We start from the raw sequence: 21,471 nt of genomic DNA on the forward strand, positions 1-21,471 counted from the left end.
CCCCAGCACCAAGTTAGGGATTTATTCTGCTCTTTACCTTGAACATCCAAAAATTGTTATTTACGTGTTTTGGTGAGAAAAATCCAAAGTACTCATGACTGGCATCATCAATTAGGTGATTTAGTCAGTTTTTTCATGTGCCTAGTAATTGATTCAGAGGATAACATGAGGCATTTACGAGCACTGACATCTTCCTATGAACAGTGTTGAGTTTTATTCTAGCAGCAGCAGTTACATTATTGAGAATCAGTCTGTTTTGGGAATTTAATATTCATTTATTTGGGTGTCTATGTGTCTGTGTGTATATGTGTGCTGATGCTCCTGGAGGCCAAAAGAGGGCGCTGGATTCCCGGGAGTTGGAATTACAGAAAGTTGTGAGCCCCTAACAGGTTCTGGGAACTGAACTCTACTCTTCTGAAAGAGAAGCAAGCAGTCTTAACTGCAGAGCATCTCTCCTCCTCCTCCTGGTGTGTGTGTGTGTGTGTGTGTGTGTGTGTGTGTGTGTGTGTGTGTGTGTGTGTGTGTGTGTGTGTGTGTGTGTGTGTGTGTGTGTGTGTGTGTGTGTGTGTGTGTGTGTGTGTGTGTGTGTCCCTTTCTGGCTAACTTGTTACGTGAAGCAGACTAGCCTCAAGCTTTTAGCAATCTTGCTGCCTCTGCTTGCCATAGCTGTTAATAGGATGGGTCAATCTGGACTTGTCCTTACTCAGAGTTTGGTTTTATCATAAGGCATGGCCCTTGGGGGCCCTACCAGGAGCCTGGACTGTTTCTCTAATCCCCTCAAGCTTTGTTTACAAGTGCGTCCTGCTGAATGTCATTGCATGGTTGTCCTGGCAGATGAGGATGTCTCCCTCCTGGATGGCCAGGAGGTTTTACTATAGCTATGTCATTTCTGGGCAAAAGGCTGTTTTGTTTTTCCAGCCTGTCCATCTTTATGCCTATGCTAGTCTCTGAACAACTGCTGCTTTATGTGAGATTTTAAAACTAGACAGGTAAACCATTTAATTTTGGTCTTTTCATGACTGCTTTTGGCCAGTTGTTGTTGTTATTATTATTTCCATGTTTAGGATCAATTTGCCAATCTTGAATGTAATAATTCTGTTAGAATTTTAATAGTATTACATTAATTTATATTTTAACCAGGGGGATACCACCATTATAATCATAACAAACCTTCCAATCTGTGAACCGATGCAGTGCCTTTCCATTCATTTTGACCTTTCTTTTTCTACTTTAATTCGTTCGGTGTATTTATTACTAAAAATTAAGATAGCAAGATTGCCTTTTATTACAAATTTCTGCAAACTAGACCTATTTCAATTATTACTTTTTAACCCAAACAACCAAATTCTATTGCTATTAACTGCAGACTTGAGGATTCTAAAGCCCACCCTTGCTTCTTTGGGTCATCCATATGCTTCCCACATTCTCTATCATTTAATGGTAACATAACAGGTGTGGAAAGAGATCACCCAGCACCAGGAAAAAACAAAACAAAACAAAACAAAACTATCACAGAACTCACTGCTGTGCAGTTTAATCTGCTGCATGGCACTATCAGCAGATAAGGGCAGTATACAATGTAGCCCTGAATTGACTGTCCTAATCTTGCCCTATTTTAGCATTCTCAGAAGGGTCCCATCCTTGATACAGGCAGAAAGTGCAGAGGCATCTGAATGGTTCACCTTCATGCACATCCATTACGACTTTTTAGCTTCTTCTCAGTCCGAATAAATCTTTTCATCCTTGCTACAGGATCTTTCTGCAGACAGCAATGTGCGGACTTGTCTCCTGGGAAAGGCACTTTGGACCTTTCTCAAGATTGTTTCACTTTTGTTCTCAACCGGTTTTGGTTTTATCCTTGTTGAGATGATGTCACGGTGACGATGGTGACGATGTACAGACTGATGAGGAGGCTTCTTGGCACTGGGGCTGATAGTCAGCTCTTTCAGGTCCCTCCATAACATTTCTGGCTGTGAGACTTCTGAATCGTCGAGTGGTCTTGTTCATCTTGTTCATTGCTTGTCTGAGGTTCTGGGTTCACAAAGGGGCCCAACACTTCTGATGGTTCCTCTATGGTGATGGGCAGAAACTTCGTATGCTAACTCCAAACAAAATTGCTAGGTCTTGGAGAAGACTGGAACCCAAACTCACTAGCAGTGGGTTAGTGAGCCAACAATGAGATCTGTTTTCTTTTTAAAGTCCAGTAAAGCAAGCCTCTAGTCTACTTTAATGCTAATAAGGCAGTGATTAAACGCAAGTGCTGTCATATTAACTACTCTGCCTGCTGTGTTAATACTAACCCAGGATAAAAACCCTAGAAATGTTGCCTGGGTGTGGGATCCACCACCTTTAATCCCGGTTCTAGGGAGGCTGAGGCTGGTGGATCTCCCTTAGTTCTAAGCCAGCCCTCTCATTTTGACCTTTTAAGATTTCTTTTAGTAGTGGTTGCATTTTGCAGTGTGCAAAATAGTACTTTTGTCCAAGTAATTTCTCTTGTTTAAAAATGTTGTGTATGGGGGGGGGTATGTGTGGAGGTAAGAGGACAACTCAGGTTGCCAGGCTTTCGCAGCAAGCACCTTAACCTGCTGAGTCGTCTTACTGACCCTGTTCTGTTTTCATTTTTGCATTTCAATCCTGAATCACATTATTAGTATTAGTTCTGCTAACTTTTTGTAGGTTTCTTGAAATTTTTTTCGTAGTAGATTGGATTGCCTACCATCACAAGTGCCATGTTGAAAATTGGAGAATAAATTTCTTGGCCTCATTCCCAGTCTTAGAGGGAAGGTCTCTGATGCCTGTAGGTTCTTCACATGCTCTTTGTCCAGTTCAGGGTTAATTTCTACTCCAAGTTTGCTGAGATCTGGTGCCATGGATTGCAATTAGATACTAACTCTTAACCTCCAAGCCATTTCTCCAGTCCTGGTATTGAAGTTTTATTATCATGTAGACAAAACTTTCAGTTTCTTTTATTTGTTCTTTTAAGATTTTAAGACGTTTCATTTATTTTAAAATTAAGTGTATGTGTGTGTGCCCACCATAGCCAGAGGTTAATTTAGATTTCTCTGGAGCTGGAGTCACAGGTGGGTGCTGGGGACAGAACTTTGGTCCTCTGTGTGAGCAGCAAGCATTAATCACCAGCACTCATTTCTTCAGTGTATGGGATAGGGATAGGGGGAGAGAAGAGGGACGGAGAGGGAGAGAGAAGCAAGGTCATAAATGATGTAGTTCAAGCAATTAGATATTTCATATAGGTGACATCTATTGTGGTTAAATAAATGTACTCCTTACATTTCTCATTTTCAGTTTCACTATGTTTTTTAATTTAAAAAGTTTTTCATTTTACATACCAACCCCAGTTCCCCCTCCATCTCCAGTTTCACTGTTTTTCTTACTTATTGTGTATGAGTGTTTTGCCTGGTGTCTACAAAGACCAGCAGGTGACACCAGATTCCCTGGACCAGGAGTACCAGATGACTGTGAGCTGCCATGTGGGTGCTGGGAACTGAACCCAGGTCCTATGAAAGAACAGCAAGAAACATTAGCTGCTAAGCCATGCCTTTAGGTCCTGGCTTTAAATTCTCTATTCTCCTGCTGTAGCCTCCTGAGTGCTGAGACAACAAGTGTGCATCATCATGTTGGATCTGCAATTCTGTTTGGCATTCTAGAATAAAATAGGGCAAGATTTCTAGTTCAAAGAATAGAATTCATTTGATACTAACTTATAAGCTACATTTTTGTGTATATTTTCAATTGTTTAAATAAGACCTCATGCAGCTTAGCTGACATGACTCTTCAACTTCTGCCTTAGCCCCCAATGCTTTCAGTTTTCACTGTATGCTTCCTAATTAATGGGCGAGCTGGAAGTAATGCGCTCCATCCTTCTGCCCTGTTTCCTTATTGAGATCTGGAAGATAATTTTGTTTTGAAGTAGTCTCACTATGTAGCCCACGCTGGTCTTCAGCTCATGGTCCTACATCAGCCTCCTAACTGCTGGGTTACAGGAGTGTATAACCGTGTCTGGCTTTTGACAGCTTTAATATTCCTCCATAGTGGATGGTTAACACTTTCATTTCAATGCTTTTAATATTAAAAAGAGGGAATTCTTATTAAGTCAACCTTTAGAAATTTAAATAAAGTTAGATTCCACAATACCATTTTTATAGAGCTAGATATAAAGGATTTGGAAAGATTTAGTCATAAATACAAAGAAATTTAATACATGACATGAAAAAATTTACATCATTATAACCCTTCCTGCTTCAAATGCAATAAATATTTAACACAAATGTAACAATGTTGAAATGGAAGACTGGAAGAAAAACAGAAAAGATAAAACTCTCTCCCTTTTCTTTTATGGATGGGCATGAAAGGAGATGGGTAACCAGTGCCTACTGCTAGGGAGCAGCTCTCAGGCCACAGTCAAATCAGCAAGTTTTTAGTTTTAAGAATTTTAGAGCAAATTTACTATCTGTTTATTATATCAAAAAAGGAACTTAGTATGTAGCCCAGGCTTGTTTCTCGATGTGTCCCCATGCAAAGCTTTACTTCAGTGGGTTGACAGCTGTAGGCACCATCTTTAAAAATTCTAACATCAACAATAGGTCATTCAATTGTTTGGTCTTTATGCAGGTTGTGACTTAAAAGTGAGAGATTAGAGAGATGACTCTGTGGTTAACAGTACTGGCTGAGTTTGGTTCCCAGCAGCCACACAGTGGTTCACAGCCGCCTGTAACTTCAGTTCCAGGAGACTGAATGCCTTTCTTCAGGCCTGCTGCATGGTGCAGGCAAAAATTTAAGAGATTAAATTGTTTTCACAAGTCCTTCCATAAGCACAAATAAAAAAGTTTTACATTACATTATGGAAAGTACTTAACTGTCAACCCTTCCACTTCTGATAGTTGGTAGTGTTAAATTTATTTATACTAACAAGTTCTGACTTTAGTGCAGATTGAGTGTTCCATATGTGAAATGCATTGGACTACAGTTGCTCAGATTCTGGAATAACTGCATACACATAGAAATATCTGGAAAAGAACCAAGTCTAAACACAAAATTCACTTATGTTGCACTATAGTCTAAGAGTGATTTTATACATTATTCTAACAGTGCTGTTCGTGAGTTTCACATTCCTACATGAGACATCATGTTGGTGTTAAAAGTTTAGAACACTTTAGATATTGGCTTTTCAGATTTAATATTTGCACTGTGCTAAGGCAAGTTAGAAACATGGTATTTCAAAATTACAAAATTTCTTTTGAACTACATTATAGTAAATAACTATTTGGATTTTAGTGTTCTTACCTACTCAAATACTAAAAAACCCAAAAAACCAGTAACAACAACAAAAAAACCTAGTCCACAGCTGCATTTTGTACATTACAATTTTATTTGAATAATATTTACAAAATAAATACAGTTTCAATCACTAAGTTCTTCTTCATCACTGAAATATGCACTTTTCTTTATCCTTGGCCGTCTAGAATCGTCTGAGGTTGAGGGGCCCCCTTGACTGGGTCTCCACTTGCTCTGTTCTTCTTCAATTTTGGCTTGCTGTAATATGATTCAGAAGCAGAACAAAGCCAGTTATTTATGGCACATTATGTTCATTCAAAGGAATTACCATGGAAAAACAGAACACAAATAATTTCCACCCTCCTAGGTCACACTGACAAATTGGTCCCCATCATGGTCTTACTCAAAATTACCTTAGGGAAGTTTTCTCCCCGCCCCCACCCACTGCTCCTGAGAGGTAAGTGTTGAATTCTTTATGGCAGAAGGATGACTCTGAACTTCTGAGCCTTCTACCTCAACTTCCATAATGTTGGGGCTGCATCCTCACCCAGGATTATGCAGTGCTGGACAAAACCCACAGCATTTGCATGCTAACAGCTAAGCTGAATCCCGGAACCCTAGCCATTTTTGTTTTCCAGTCTGTTTTGACACAGGGTTTCACTATGTAGCTTATGCTGGCCTGGAACTTGTTAGGTAGTAGCTCAGGCTAGTCTTGAACCCATGATCTTCTACCTCAACCTTCTCAGGTGAGAATTCAAGTGTGCAATATGAGGATTAGCTCCATCCTAGGCACTTTCTAAAGATTTTTGCTATGTAAGCTAAAGACATTGTTTTTTGTTTTTTGTTGTTGTTGTTGGAGACAGGGTTTCTCTGTATTGTTTTGGAGCCTGTCCTGGAACTAGCTCTGTAGAACAGGCTGGCCTTGAACTCACAGAGATCCACCTGCCTCTGACTCTCGAGAGCTGGGTTAAAGGCAAGCACTACCAATGCCTGGTGGCTAAAGACATTTTTAATCAATGTGCTGTTTTAATTTAAACAATAGTTTTACACAGCCTGTTCTTGAACCCCTAATCCTGTCTCTACTTCACATGTGCCAGTATTACATGATAACATACCCAGTTAACACACTGGTTCTCAACCTGTGAGTCCTGACTGTTTAGAGATCACATATCAGATATCCTGTCCTGCATATCGGATATTCACATTATGATTCGTAACAGTAGTAAAATTACAGTTATGGAGTAGCAATGAAATAATTTTATGGTTGGAGTCAGCACAGCATGAGGAAGTGTATTAGAGGATTGCAGCACTAGAAAGGGTGAGAACTACAGAGCTGATGCAATACTTCCAATTTTGTAATTTAGACATTAATAATATACTGAAAATACATGGGACCTTACAGTCTAGAAAGAACAAAGGAGAACGTTTCATTCAAATAAAGATGTCAGAATGATGTGTTGCCTCAAATTTACAAGGTGAAAGGGAAACACAGACATTGCCATTACAAGATGATCAACACAGTGATATAAGATATAAATTATAACCACAGTGCCTTGTGTTATTTATACATTTTTTGAAATTATTCAGTTTTGGAGATGTGGTTTCACTCTGTAGTCCAGGCTAGGCTCAAACCCATCTTCTTGTTTACCCTGCTGAGTTCATGGGCATGGATCACCATACCTACTTATATTGCCCCCCTTTCTGAGAAAGGTCTCCCCAGGCTGGTCTTAAATTTCTAGGCTCACATGGTTCTTCACCTTAGCCTCCCACGCAGACAGAATTAAAGGCTATAGTTTCGCTCAGTTAAAACAAATCAACTGGGACACTAAAACCCCACACTGTCACACCATTTCCTTTCCTTCCACTGCTCTGCCCAGCAAGTGGTCCAGCACTGAGCCATGTCCCCAGCCATCAGTCCCTGTAAAGCATCAGTACCTGGAATGCTATGGCCTGACTGAGACTGTCCAGAGCCGGGTCTTCCCCTTCTTCTTCACTCACTTCTACTTCCTCGCTAGGTCAGCAAAGAAAAAGAATTCAGATGCAGTCAGCTCACAGTAAAAAGGCAAAACAACACATCTTAGTGAGCATGCTATACATACACTTCTTCTTCTGGTTCAGGAACTTTCTTCTTCTTCTTCTTTTCTTTCTTCTTTGGAGGCTCACGTTCCCCAAGCATGTTTTTAGGACAGGCATAACTTAAATGTCCGCTTTCCTTTTGTTTCATAGTAAGAAGAAAGAGAAAAACTATGGCTGCTGTTACTGACAGAAACCTACCCTGACCCTGCGATCAAGAGGCCAGAATCCCATGAATAATACTCTCACTATGGGAACACAGGACCAAATGTGTCCCTCTCCAATAGAGGAGGTGAGTGTGTGATGCTCTAACTGCTAGCATCTGCAGGGTAACTAGGGAGCACAGAAGCATTCTCTGCTCAAAACATGTTAAATCTCAGCTTTCAGCATACAAAATAATTCTAAATTTAAAAGTGGGTCATCAACTCTTACAAGAATTTGAGATTAGCTTGATAAATGGGGATAAAATTATTTCTATTAACCTGTATGATATTGTTGAATATTCAGCATTAAAACAGGCAGAGGTTGGCGATACAGCTCAGGAGCAGAGCACCCACCTGGCAGTCACAGAGCTGGGGCACTACACTCCTTTCTTGCTTTTTTTCCCTTACATATGTGGTTCATATTATCACCCTCTTTTTCTGAGCAGGGATATTATAATGAGGTAGCATAATGAATTGTAAAACACAGGCGCTCTGAGTGCCTGTACATTAGTTAACCAAACTACATGAAATAGTATGTTAACTTGAGGAGTAGAGACTGAGCCAAGATTATAACAGGAGAAAAAAATTGTTTGACAATGCCTTAAATAACATGTCTTTTGTACTGGCACATGGCTGAATCCAAAAGGTACCAAAAGGTGTTAATGCTTATCATTAGAGAAAAGGTTACTAGTAAGATTACTTTGGGAAAGATCAGGATATGTAAATGTAAAGAGTTTGAATTTTAGGAGGAAGTTAAAGAACTGTAAAAATGTATAGAGTAGGTTTCAGTTGCTACAGTGCCTGCCCTAGCATACTTAAAACACTGGATTTGACTCCCCTGTAACAGGTAAACCAAGGATGGTGGTTCTTATCTGTAATCCCTAGATGCTGAAGTGGCAGAGGAGAGGAGCTTTAAACCATCTTCTGTATATAACAAGTGTGAGGTTAGCCTGCATTAGAGGCAATGTCTTTAAAATAAGAAGTACCTCTGGTGAGGTGGCATACAACTTTGATCCCAGCACTTGGGAGACACAGACAAGAACTTTCTGAGTTTGAGGCCAGCTTGGTCTCTCAATGAGTTTCAGGTCAGCTAAGTTTACATAATGAGACAAAGTAAACAATTCAAAGATCCAAAACAATAAATAATGAAAATGTACAAAGCATGACAATAATAAATCTGTCTAAATCTTTAAATCAAAAGGAATGTTTGATTCATACATTTAGCGTTTCTCAGATGACCTGTATTAGTTATAACAAACAGACCTAATGGAGAGAAGCTCTCTAAGGATGGCCTAGGCTAGCCAAGAGTCCCCATAGAGTTCAGGATAACCCTGCGCAGGATGTCCTTCTACCTAACCTTCCTGACTGCTGGGACTCTAGGCTTGTTTGTGCTGTTATGTTCAGCCAGCACTGTTGTTTTTACAAACACAACTTAGGACTTGACCATACTTTCAAAATAATCTCTTAACAGGATTTAAACAAAATTAACTGACTGAATTAGTATGCTTTCATGTCATATCCACTTCCTTTCTAGTTGTTTACTACATTTTCTTAGCCATGAGGGGTAAAGAGTGGCAGCTGGAAAGAGGTGGTGTTTGAATGAGAATGCCAAAAGGCTCATATATTTGAATGCTTGGTCCCCAACTGGTGGAACTGTTTGGGAAGGATTAGAAGGTATGGCCTTGTTGGAGAAGATGTGTTACTAGGTGGGCTTTGAGGGTTCCAAAGACTCGCCATTTCTTTCTGCCTCTCCATGAATACTTCTGGATTTGTTGTCTAAGCATTTCTTATTGTCATTTTTAGGAATTGACGGCTTTGAGACTTAGATTGAAATTCTCTGGCATTAAAAATTTAAGACAGGTTTGGTGCAGGACACCTTAGCTACTTAGAAGGCTGAGATGGGAGAATCACTCCAGGCCATGAATTCAATACTAGTCTTGGGAACGTCGTGCAATCCTATCCCAACAATTACAACAGAAGTTTAATCTGTTACCTTAGAGGATGGGTCATATGATAATATTGATAGTGAACTGTGGTGCTTAAACACTGGGTGGCAACAACAACATCAAAACGCATGTAATATCCAATTAACAGAAATTATTAGTTGCTTAAAATCTTTCAGGACATTAAGAAATTTACTAACTTTTTTAGAAAACAATTTTGAAGGCTTAGTAACTAGTAAAATTATTTTAATACCTATTGTAAATATTTTTATTCTCTTATCTGTTTCTTGCTTTGTGATATTGAGGACTGAATGCCAGGCAATCTTCCTGCCACTCAGCTATGGCGATAGTCCTACCTCAAGTATCATTAGGTACCATTTTTTCATTTAAACTTTCTATACCAGTATGTGTATGGACATGCCTGAGTGTGGAGTCAGAGGACAATTTTGTGTATTAGGTTATCTCTCACCTTTATGTGGCTTCCAAGGATTGAACTCAGGTCATTAGGCTTGCATGGCAAACACCTTCATCCACTGAGTCATCTTGCTGGCCCCTGAATACTACATTTCAATGATGATTACTCAGATGAGTCTATAGTCTCCAAGTAAAATCATTTTCATAACTTGGTTTTAGCCAGCTAGAAATTTTGATGAGAAGCTGGGGGTTTAGGTCAGATGGTAGAGTCCTTGGCTAGCAAGCAGAAGGCCTTGGGTTTGATCTTCAGTAATTCATAAACTAGAAGTGGTGGGACAAGCCTCAGGAGATGGAGACAGGAGGTTCTTAAATTCAATGCCATCATCTGCTACATGCTACATGTAGCCTGTGCTACATCAGACCTGTCTCAAAGAAGCCAATCTCAACAAAAACAAAACTATGGTGAGGCTGGGGAGTTGACATGGCAGGTAAGAGTGTTTCTGCTACACAGGTGTGAAGATCAGATCTAAATGCCCATACCTCACATGAAGAGAGAGAGAGAGAGAGAGAGAGAGAGAGAGAGAGAGAGAGAGAGAGAGCAGAGAGCAGAGAGCGCTAGGCATGGTTGTATATGTACCTGTAACACCAGCATTCTGTGTGTATAGATAAGAGTTCAAAGACTCTTGTTAAAAGGGAGTGATATAATAGGCAGGACATTTGCAGTCCTATGTCCCCCTCCCATCCCTGTGTACCCCCTGCCCCTTGTGGGCACCACTAAAAGACTAATATGAAGAGCACTTTAAGCCGGGAGCAATCATGGCATAAGCCTTAGAGATTGCCAACCTGTTTTTAGAATAGCCCATTGAGTTAGAAGATTGCTACCTTCAGTCCCAATCTACCTTCTCCCCCTCCCCAACTTCCTGACAAGTAGAATTGAGGGCTTACAGGAAATGCAGTCAGGTTACTTGGTAACCCCTCCTTATGCAGTTAGGGTATTTAGCAACACCCAGACCTCTTCCCCTGCTAACAACCTGCTTATCTCTACCTGCATTTCCTCTTAGCCGATATCCTGCTCACCTTCAGTGACCTATGACTAAGAGCATCCTGTGGTCCGGTTACCAGGCAATGACCTCCCCCCTTCTGAATCCCTGATTTACCTAGCTTCCCACCCTAACCACTATACAACATGCTTGAGAAAAATAAAATTTTTCAGCTTGATCAGAAAGCCTGTCTTGCTGCCAGTTTCTCGTGTGTCCTGTCCTCTACTTCAGGTCCTTTGGGGTTCAGGCCCTCGTTGCTGCCCCGCTGGCCAGGGCAACTTTATACTATAGAAGAGTCACTGATGAATTTTAGGGTTACTCACCCCACACTCATAACACTTAGATTTATCAAAGTAGTTTCTCCGTCGGATGAACTCAGCAGCTCTTCCATTGTCGATAGCAATGCTTGCCTTTATCACTCTACCAAATAACTGAATCAGAGAAAAATATAAATGCAGAGGATGTGGTTCACCAAGACCTAGTAATCAGATACTGTCTCTTCAACTCTTATAATAAATATGTGATAATTCTATGCCATAATTTTCTCTTTAAAGTCTTACAATATAATAATCCAATACAATGCTGACATCTTTTTCCAAAAGGTAGTCAGTCACTCCTGAGTTACAGATACTTATCAGACTTGATGATACCCTGCACCCCCTTAGGTTTTGGTTTAGATGAACACAGGGTCTTCCAGGTTACAACCTTGATGAAATGAATGGCTTACCTGTTTGTTATTTATTGCTCTGGTGCAGTTTAAAGCAGAGTCTTTATCCAAAAACAAAATAAATGCAACGCCTTTACTCCTCCTGGTGTCTTTGTCTTTCATTATAGTAACCCTTAAAGCACAAAGAATCAGTTAAAAATAAGACAAAAACTTGTAACTACTCAGGGAACTCAAGACTATTTTTTATAAGGTTAAATAATAAAAATTTGAAAAGAGAAATAAAAAAATCATGTTTGGTGGTAGATGCTTGTGATCCCAGCACTCAGCAGAGGGAAGCAGAAGGAACCAGAGTGCAGGGTCATCCTTGGCTGGCAAGCTTGAGGCCAGAATGATTTAAACTACCCAGCTCTTCAAAGTCATGAGGGATCAAGGAGAACAGAAATGAGAAAATGACCCTGAATACAAAAGAGCACAGCTAGAAGTAGGAGCTAGTCAGAGCTTGAAAGGGTCCAGTCGGGAGACAGGCTGACACAATTGCTCCATCATTATCAACTGCATATCAAAATGCCTGTCCTCTTCCCTTGCAAAACTCAAAACCCAAGCTGAGGCATTCTTTTGTATACAGAGAGCAAAATGATTTACTGTTTTTCTTGTGTTTTTAGATCCAAGTGTTTCTATTTCAAAGAATCTCCAGTTTAGCGGTACTTAGCCCTACCTCTGCCCCCAGGTTACAGGGATTGCTAACCACATGTCATTTACTGTAATTTAGAAGAACAATGCTTGAATCTGCCATGGTGGCACATGCTTAGAATGCAAACACTCAGGATGCTAGGGCAGGAAGACTGTGCCAAGCTGAAAGAAGACTGGTTTCAGGTATGCAGCGAGACCTTGTCTTATTTATTTGTTTATTTATTTACTTGAGACTTTTATGTGCATGGGTATTTTATTTTGCCTGCATGTTTGTCTGTGTACCATGTTATGTAGTGACTGAGTATCAAGTGCCCCTGGGAATCAAACCTGGTACTCTGGAAGAACACTCAGTGTTCCTAATGGCCAAGCTATTTCTCTGGCCTGAGACTGTAACAAGTTTTTTGTTGTTGTTGTTGTTGACTGCCAGCTCAGAAGCAACAACAAGAAAACTTATTAATTATGAAAGCTTGACCTTTAGCATAGGCTTGTCTCAACTAGATCTTGTAACTTAACCAACTTATATTAATCTACATTCTGCCACATGGCATTACCTCTCTTCCATCTTGTACCACCCTTTTCTTCTCTGTGTCTGGCTGGTAACCTTCTTCCCAGAGTTTTCTCTCTGCCTGGAAGTCCCACCTAAACCTCTTGCCTAGCTATTGGATTCTCAGCTTTTATTACGCCAGTCACAGCAATACATCCTCACACAGTATACAAATATTCAGCAACAACTTATAAAAACAATGTGTACATATACATGCCTACATTTACACAATCAAGAGAATACAAGCTACAGAGCAAGTAGAAACACCAAGGATGGTACGCATGGATAAAGGAATCATCTTTTTTTGAAAGAGGGTAAAGGTGCTCAGCAGGTAACAGTGTTTGTTATAGAAACATGAGTTTGAATTCCCAGCATTTATATAAAAGTGGGCATGGCTGCACAAGCCTATACCCTCGGTTTTGCGGGGCAGAAACTGGCATATCCTAGCAAAATGGTAAGCCTAGCAAAAACAGTTACCTTCAGGTTTAGTGAGAGGCCCTGTGTTGAGGGAGTGAGGTAGAGAGTGGTAGATCTAGGACACATGAGGTCCTCCAGTCTTCTCTATGTGCATATGCCAGGGTGTGCACACACAAACAAAAGATGGGGGTTATGTTAGTTTCACTAGATAGTTTATATTTTTATTACTAAGGTAAAACCTAGCTGCATGTGCTTTTGGTTGACTTTAAAACCACTAATTCTGGAGGTCCTTCTCATGGGAGATGTCCTTTTGTATGCAATGAACATGTTTCTCTTATTGGTTGATGAATAAAGCTGTTTTGACCAATGGCCAGGCAGGATGTAGAGGCAGGGCTACCAGACTAGAAAAATTCTGGGAAGAGGAGCACAAAGAGTGAGCCACAAAGGAGATGCCTTATAGCTGTCAAGGAGGAAAGAGAACCAGGCATTCTCTAAACTAGAACCATGTGGAGATAGATACACAGATTATTAGAAAGGTGTTAATAATTAAGAGAAAGCCAGCCAATAAGAAGCCTGAGCCATCTGCCATACAGTTTATGATTAATATAAGCCTCTGTGTGTGTGTGTGTGTTTTTTTGGGGGGGGACTTACTGGCTATAGGATGGGGTGGGACAGAAAAATTCTACCTACAGATCACAGTCAAGACAATGAATTTTCTCTCTCCCAATAGCTTCTATGCAGACAGCATCTCTACTGAATGGGTGATGGAAACTAGTTGTCCAGGTGACTTTTCAGTGACCCGAAGAACACAATTCCAGAAAATATTGACTCTTCACTTGGGCTTGCAGTTGACAGGTCATTAGAACAGGATGAAAAGGCTTGACCAAATCTGTCTCCCTAGTGTGTCTGTCTGTTTTGTACCCTTTTCCAGGTTACTGTGCCTTGGGATGGAGAGTTGGCTCAGGAGTTAAAGGCTAGGTTCAAAACCAAAACATATTTACTGTGTCTGGAAACACTAGAGTGTAAAATGGGAGAGGTGATATCAGAGTGCCCCTTTCCCTTTGTTCACCAATGTCTGTATCAATAACCAGTCTTGTTCCCTAGAGTTCAGCAAAAGCTCTTACTTCTCCATGCCTTGGTTACAGAATGTAATTTTCTTGTGTTACAGGGTCTCTAATCATTGGCTTTATCAAGAGCCAGATAATGAGCTGGGTGGTGGTGGCACACGCCTTTAATCCTAGCACTTGGGAGGCAGAGGCAGGTGGATCTCTGTGAGTTCAAGGCCAGCCTAGTCTACAGAGCTAGTTCCAGGACATCTAGGGCTGTTATACAGAGAAACCCTATCTTGAAAAACAAACAAATAAACAAGCCAGCCAGCCAAAACCCTGAGAGAGCTCAATCTGAAAATCCCCTGCTGTGCAAGCACAAGGTCCTGAGTTTAGTGAGGATCCCCAATACCCACATAAAAGCCAGGCTTCTTGGTGTGCTTCTGTCACCTCAGGGGACAGGTGGGTCCCTGCAGTTTACTGCAGAACCAATGATCTCCAGTTCTAGTGATAAAACTATCTTTAAAAGCTGGAGAGTAACCCCCAATGTCGACCCCTGGCCTCCAGAGACAGATACCCGCACTGGCTAACAATTTATAATAAAACATCTAAAATAACTAGGGAGTTGTCAACACTGACCTGTTACTAGTTATAAACTGAATTCAGCAGTTCGTAAGAATTATTTTCGGGGCTGAAGAGAAGGCTCAGCAGTTAAGAGCACTGGTTGCTCTTCCAGAGGAACCAGGTTCAATTCCCAGCACCCACATGGCAGCTCACAACAGTCTGTAACTCCAGTTCCAGAGGATCTGACACCTTCTTACCAATGTACATACAATAAAGTTATGAATTATTAAAAAAATCATTTTCAAATGGTTAAGGTACACAGGTTTTTGTTTTTGTTGTTTTTAAATAAAAAACAGGGCACAGTGGCCCTAGTAGGTCATGGGATTTAAGTGAAGGTTTCAACACAAAGTGAGCCATTTTTTTGAGACAAGGGTCTTCTTGTGTAAGTCAGGCCTTGACATCTCTATCTCCCTGCCTCAGCCTTCTAAACAACTGGAGTAACAGCAGTACGCAACAGTTGGCTCCATGACTGGCACTTCTTCTGGAATTCAGTATTTTTGGCTCCCCCTCTTACCTCTCATTGCTCTTTCTACTCAGAAACAATGAGGTGGCACCAGGCTGGGGCAGCAAAGGGAGTCTACGGTCATTTTTTTTCTCTCTGTTTCCAATTCTCAATCCCTGCTCATTTAAACAGGCCAGATTTACAGAGTTTAAAATCCTGTATCTGTCCTAATATATTCTATGGAAATTCCTTCTCTTTCTTAACTAGATTCTCCTTTACCTACTTATTATAAATAATGCCTCGCCTCATCTACTTAATGCTACCATTGTAACCTGTGTATTTTACTCATTATACTGGAACAAAAACATACACATACAAAATTTCCTAAAGGGCACACCTACATGGTTATTCATTTGGACACTCAGCCACTATTATATTCAGGCTTGGGCAATGAACACCACAGAAAGAAGATAAAAGCATATGTACTCTCAGGAAAACAAAGTTTAGTGGCACAGACACTGTAAACTAGTTACAATAGGGTACACACACAGAGATCTCTTCTCTGTTAAGAGAAAAACAAAAACAACAACAACAACAAAAAAATCACATCATGGACTTCAAAACAAAACAACCAAATCTGTAGCACTGTTTTCAGATGTAGGGTAAGTATGAGGGGCTCATTCTAGCATACACTGTGAAGCAGACACTATCCTGAAAACATGGAGGCTACCCACCCCCCACAGCTTTCTTGCACATCCAGTCCTTGTGTAGTTTCTCAAGGATGGACAGCCTTTCTATGTAACCATCTTATTTTAAGTTTCTTCTGTCATGTTCATTTACAGATTTTAGTCTAGCTATCTCAATTTGCTCTCATTCCCTATTGGATGGAGGACATCATCAAACTGGTCTACAACAGAGGGAATTAAATTTGCTCAGAGCAACAAGGATTGTAGCCCAGTAAAACAGACTCAAGTAGTCCTCAAGATGTGCTCCAAGGATCTATAAAAAATGTTGCTGTGGTTACTGGTTTAAAACCACAGATAGGTTTGAAATCACAGCACTTCTTAGTCAGGAATTATGACTGGGTTCAATGTTGGTCTCTATGTAGCTTGGGGGATAGCCCATTATACAAAGGTCAACAGAGGTTAAGAATGTTTCGAGGGTCAATTTATAAGGTAGGGAGCATGTCTACAGCCAGGTCAAAGGTTTGGCTGTAGAGATATCTGACACCATTTTAACAGTGGCTGAACACCACTATGAGCACTGAGACAATGTAATGCCAATGTACTCCACTTTCCCAGACATTTCCAACTAATCTCTACACTGCAGGAGAATGAGTTCCAAAAACCTCCAGGTTAGATATGTAGCTCATAGGTTAGGAATGCTCTTAGCCTGAGGCCCTGAAGATAGCTCTCAGCACTATTAAAACAATACTACTAAACTATTACATCTTTACAAAACATAGTTATTTAAAACTGTCAGGAAAATAACTAAATGTTATAAAAAGGTTAACAGTAGTATTTTTATTTAACAGAGTATCTTGTAATGTAAATACTTACTTCACAACTTTGCCATACTTGGAAAATATCTGAAATAAAAGATCACAGAATAATTTAAAATATTGCCAAAATTAAATACTTTGATTGTATATACTGACCAGACTGTTATATTTAGTGAAAAATTTCAGCCTTCAGGCTTTACAAGAAATATTCCTACATCTAGGAGACCGAGAAGGAGGATCACATTTTAGGGGCCACCTTGGCCAACACAACAAAACTCTGAATCAACAAACCAAAGAAACATTTCTATATGACTAGAATAATACAGTTTCATTGCTTCAGTTCCTAACCTCCCCTTAGGGAGTGGGTGGGGAGAAAAAGAAAATACCAACATGTCAAGATCTATGGCATACACACTAGGTAGCAGCTAAATTCCTGATTTACCTATGGAACTATCAACCCCACCAGAGTTCCAGCTAATCCTGTGCTGCAGAATACCATAACAGCAATGACTTGTTTGTTTGTTTTTTGAGATAGGTTTCCCGGTGTAGCTTTGGAGCCTGTCCTGCAACTAGCTCTTGCAGACCAGGTTGGTCTCAAACTCTGAGATCCTCCTATCTCTGCCTTCCAAGTGATGAGATTAAAGGCATACACCTCCACTGCCAGGCAACAGCAATGACAAACAATCAACTGTTTAAAGACAGACAAGAGCTCCAAATAAATATATTCCCAAAAACTCCCTATAATAAAAAAGAAAAAAGCATCTCCAGCCAGGAGTGTTGGTAAATGGCTTTGATCCTAGTATTCAGAAAATCAAAGCAAGAAGACCATGAGTTTGAGAGAGGCCCATGCCACAAAGCATCTATATGTGCTGTCCTCATCCCATCATTAATATAGTGGTGGGACTTTATAGCTGGCCTTTTCTTCCCTTGTACTTCTACATGCATCCTAACAAACTTAGCCATTTCTATAGTTTCAGCGAACATCCAGACATTTATAGTTTTGGCTTATTATTTAATGCTTAGAAATAACATTCTGAAGAAAAGGCTTTTAGAAGATCTTATCACATGCAGTTTAACAATGAAATGCTGAGTTCTGCGTCACTGTTAGCAACATTAGATCCTAAGGCCCAGCAACTTCCTATCTAATTGTAACTTTTTAATGGGTTCTTATCTCAGAGAGAAGCTGCCTCCATCAGTCCTGTAAAGCAAGGGGACCTGAGTTTAATTATATTACCCTTTCAAGCCTTTTACCCCAGGGCAAGCCCCCTACTGCAGGGCAAACACTCTACCAAGGACTTACACCCCACCCCCTAGTAAACTTTTAACTAAGGTTATTTCTTACCACCCAGTCTACAATTTCACCTCCAGCCTAATTTAATATGCCTCTTTACCTTTTCTCTTTTGTGAGATAGGGTCTACATTGCCCAGTCTGGCCTCCTACCTCAGCTTCTGATACACTGGTATTACAGGAATGTGTAACTATGCTAGTCAAGTTTCAGATAGTATATTGCTATAATTTCGGCTAGCTTAGATCCTCTTTCAGAATGTTAGGATCATAGGCACACATCTAACTGTTTATATTATTTTCTTTATATAGAAGCAGTAGTGGTCCACACTTTTAAACCCGAATTCTGGAGACAGCAGGGCCAATCTGAGTTCAAGGCCAGCCGGTCTACAGAGAGCAGTCCAAGACAGTCAGGGCTATACAGAAAACCCTGCCTCAAAAACAAAACAAAAAGCAGTGTAAATTCTCTATGGAAATTAAAAATTTCTAATTATTTTTCACTAAAATTTACAGGAGTTATCTATTAAGAATTTCCCTAGGGGCCAGGTGGTGGTGGCTCATGCCTTAATCCCAGCACTAGGGAGGCAGAGGCAGTGGATCTCTGTGAGTTTGAGGCCAGCCAGGTCTACTAATTGAGTTTCAGGATAGCCTCCCAAAGCTACAGAGAAACCCTGCCTGGGGGGTGGGGGGAAATTTTTCCCAGGGAGCAGTAATTTGCTTAAACTATACGTTCTTTCTTAAGGAGAGAATTTATTAGATGTACTGATAGTAAAGCTTACCCGGTATAAGTCATTGTTCGTGAGGGAGAAGGGCAAGTTGGATACATAAACCGTGCTCTTACTTGGAGCCAAGCCACCACTCATTTCTAAAACGGAAAACAAACCATCAGAAATTTTATTCCAAATAAAACCAAACACTGGCAATCACTGATTTAATTAAGGCTGAACTCCACACTCTCCATTCATTTAAAGAGATTAGAGTAGGTTCTGTGGGGGTGGGGTGTAAATTACCATAATCCCTTTCAAGCATTGGATGTAAACCTTTTAGTGCTGCACTGCGGTTGGAGAGGAGCGATTTAAAGAGCTGGAGAAGCCACAAGGCTAGTTTTTACGATTTTTATAGGGTGAAAGCAAAAAGATGCTTTCCAAGTATACTCCATAGTTTTCCCGACCACCTCCCAAAGAGATACCTGTCAATCCCACCTTTTTGTTCTTAATTTTAAATTCTCAACCTCCTGCATTTGTCTGAACTACAGGGATTACAGGTGCAGCCTCATTTTTGTTAATTTTGGGTACTTGTTTCTCTATTTTCTTCTTATTTTTCTCCCGAGTGATTTTCCGCGGGAAATTTAGTTTCACACTTTGATAAAGTACTTTAGCATTTTAAATTCTGTGCCTAACCTATTTACGAAATGGCATTATTATACTATATTAACTACGTGCTTTGAATGGACATTAACCTGTGTGTTTATAAGAATGCTCAGTAGTCAACTCAGTACTGCTTACAGCTGCAAATTACTAGGGAAAATTGTACTCGGCCTAAATTTTGAATTAAAAAGGGCAGGTGTCGGCAGGATTCCAGAGTACCTGGAATAACAAAGTATCTGCTACACGAATGATAATGGACGCATTAACCGGAAGAGAGTTTCACGCCCACCGCCTGGAGGGATTATTTAGAAACCTCAGGTATCCAACACCTGCTGGCCACTTTCCAAGTTTCTCTGGTTGAAGAAACGCGATGTGGGCTGGACGTCCCCGGATCCGGGGCCGCGGATGTCGCGGATGTCGCGGAGGTCGCGGGGGGCGCGGGGGGCGCGGGGGCCGCGGGGCCGCGGCGTCGGCGCCTACCTTCAGCGCAACGGCCGTGAGCGGAGGCTGTGAGCCTGTGGCGGCCTCACCCCCAGCTCCCGTCTGCGGGGCGAGCATCCACGACCAGAGCTCGGTGCAGGACTTCTCCGGTAACTCCGAAGCCGGGGCGAGCGCGGACCCGAGCTTGGCGCGCCCGGCGACGTCATTGCTCGCGCCGGAAGTTCCTTCGGCGAGGGCGGACGTCTGCCTTCGCGGGACTCAGCGGCAGTCGCGGAGCGTAGGTGAGCGAGTTGCTCTCCCCAGAGGCGCGAGGGGCGCATGCGGCGGGCGGGTGGCCGGGCGGGCGTTTCCTGCCGCGTTGGAGGTGTGCATTATTCTGCGCTCGTGGTGGAGCCTGGAGAGACTCAGTGGATTTGGGCGGAAAGCAAAGTCTTGAGTGTAAGACACAGGTTCGGCTTCTCGTTAGCAGTTTAAGATGCAAAAAGGACTACGCAGTAGCTTGGTAACTTCAGTGGCTTGAGGTCAGTCAGGAAGTCTGTGGTTTTTATTTTTGGACATACCCAGCTCCTTAGTAGGCACTTTCGGAGACTGAGAAAAAGTGCAAAAGTAGCCCACTTGCTGTTTAGGAGTCTCAGTGTGGCTGGGAAGACAAAGCCAACGTGGGGAGAGGTGGATTCACAGAGTGACCCATTCTTGAGTACTGGCATGGACAGATGTTGAGTTCTTGGTACCTTTCTTTCTCCTCCCTGTAAATATGGAATGGGAACTCACTGGTTATTCTTTAAGAGGTTGTTATAGGCCGCTCATTTCTACAGAGAAATCAGAAAGTAATGCGTGGTAGTTTATACTTAACTTCTACCCACCAGCACACACAGACCAGGCCTGTAACTACTCCCTGGGAACCTGCGTGTCAGCAGCCCGGAGCCCAAAGCCTGCCCTGAAGCCTGCACAATCAATCCTGACGGAAGCGGAGGGACGAAGTGCAATCCATCCAGGGCGCAGCAGAGTTTTGAGAGAGGCATTAATATTAATGCCTTGGCGTCCACCAAGGGACCACTGGGACTAATTCTCTTGGCAAACTTGTGGCCAGCCAAAACTACCATGCTTCACATCCCGGTTGTGCTTGGTTATCGCCCAAGATGTAAGCCCCTTTGGTCTTCTATGCTTCATTTCACTTCCTGCTGTTGTGTGCTCCCTCTCCCCTTGACTTGGGGTATCATCGCCTTTTCCTCAGTTCACCCCTGAGCACAGTGTCTCTGTGCTCCCTGGAATCGTTTTTTGCCAATCGTTGCTTGCCAAACTCTCACACATGTAGCCTTATTTTGAAATTGCCTTTTATTTTCTAACCTTGATTGAGGTGTAGCTTTCGCCTTTAAATTGAACTCGCTTTGTGAGACCTGTGTTTTAAGATTGGCTGTTGCTCCATCTTTCCTAATTCGATTGCTTTTCCTTAAAATCCCCCCACCCCAATGTCCTGCTAAG

The 21,471-nt window shown here is 41.4% G+C and overlaps 3 protein-coding genes across 17 annotated transcripts in view; 1 reads left to right on the forward strand and 2 right to left on the reverse strand.

The window, feature by feature from the left end:
- Positions 1–1,523: 1,523 nt before the first annotated feature.
- Dppa3 (developmental pluripotency associated 3) lies at positions 1,524–2,870 on the reverse strand. Its single transcript, XM_051189116.1, is given in 5 exon segments — positions 1,524–1,693; positions 1,695–1,760; positions 1,762–1,993; positions 1,996–2,070; positions 2,717–2,870. Coding segments are annotated over 5 exon segments (621 nt in total). The 3' UTR covers positions 1,524–1,599.
- Positions 2,871–5,363: 2,493 nt separating this feature from the next.
- On the reverse strand, positions 5,364–20,183 carry Zcrb1 (zinc finger CCHC-type and RNA binding motif containing 1). 4 transcript variants are annotated; one of them, XM_051189719.1, is made up of 8 exons: positions 20,029–20,182; positions 18,961–19,046; positions 16,955–16,983; positions 11,693–11,804; positions 11,289–11,396; positions 7,392–7,504; positions 7,228–7,303; positions 5,364–5,550 (listed from the first exon to the last, which is right to left on the reverse strand). In XM_051189719.1, exons 2-8 carry the CDS (start codon positions 19,042–19,044, stop codon positions 5,419–5,421), a joined length of 654 nt encoding a protein of 217 aa, XP_051045676.1. In that variant the 5' UTR covers positions 19,045–19,046; positions 20,029–20,182; the 3' UTR covers positions 5,364–5,418. The 4 variants fall into 4 exon arrangements, with proteins under 4 accessions (XP_051045676.1, XP_051045677.1, XP_051045679.1 ...); XM_051189720.1 differs by lacking the exon at positions 20,029–20,182 and adding an exon at positions 19,878–19,896; XM_051189722.1 differs by lacking the exon at positions 11,289–11,396 and having other exon boundaries at positions 20,029–20,183.
- Positions 20,184–20,210: 27 nt separating this feature from the next.
- Positions 20,211–21,471, forward strand: part of Pphln1 (periphilin 1) — a 76,956-nt gene continuing 75,695 nt past the window's right edge. For 6 of the 12 annotated variants that reach the window (XM_051189706.1, XM_051189707.1, XM_051189710.1 and 3 more), the window contains exon 1: positions 20,856–21,130. In XM_051189706.1, the coding sequence (XP_051045663.1) occupies positions 21,091–21,130 (40 nt within the window). In that variant the 5' untranslated portion in view covers positions 20,856–21,090. Of the gene's footprint in view, positions 20,271–20,317; positions 20,511–20,855; positions 21,131–21,471 lie in introns of those variants that run through there. The other 6 variants (XM_051189709.1, XM_051189716.1, XM_051189718.1 and 3 more) reach the window with 5 other exon arrangements.

Source organism: Phodopus roborovskii, unplaced genomic scaffold, assembly GCF_943737965.1.
Source record: "Phodopus roborovskii unplaced genomic scaffold, PHOROB, whole genome shotgun sequence".
Lineage (NCBI taxonomy): Eukaryota > Metazoa > Chordata > Mammalia > Rodentia > Cricetidae > Phodopus > Phodopus roborovskii.

Bases quoted from the DNA above. Each gene is read 5' to 3' on its own strand.
- Zcrb1 (XM_051189719.1), bottom strand. From the start codon at position 19,044: ATGAGTGGTGGCTTGGCTCCAAGTAAGAGCACGGTTTATGTATCCAAC. The intron at 16,984-18,960 runs GTAAGCTTTACT...CTTTTATTTCAG, and splicing joins CGAACAATGACTTATACCGG to ATATTTTCCAAGTATGGCAA. The intron at 11,805-16,954 runs GTAAGTATTTAC...TTGTGCTTTAAG, and splicing joins AAGTATGGCAAAGTTGTGAA to GGTTACTATAATGAAAGACA.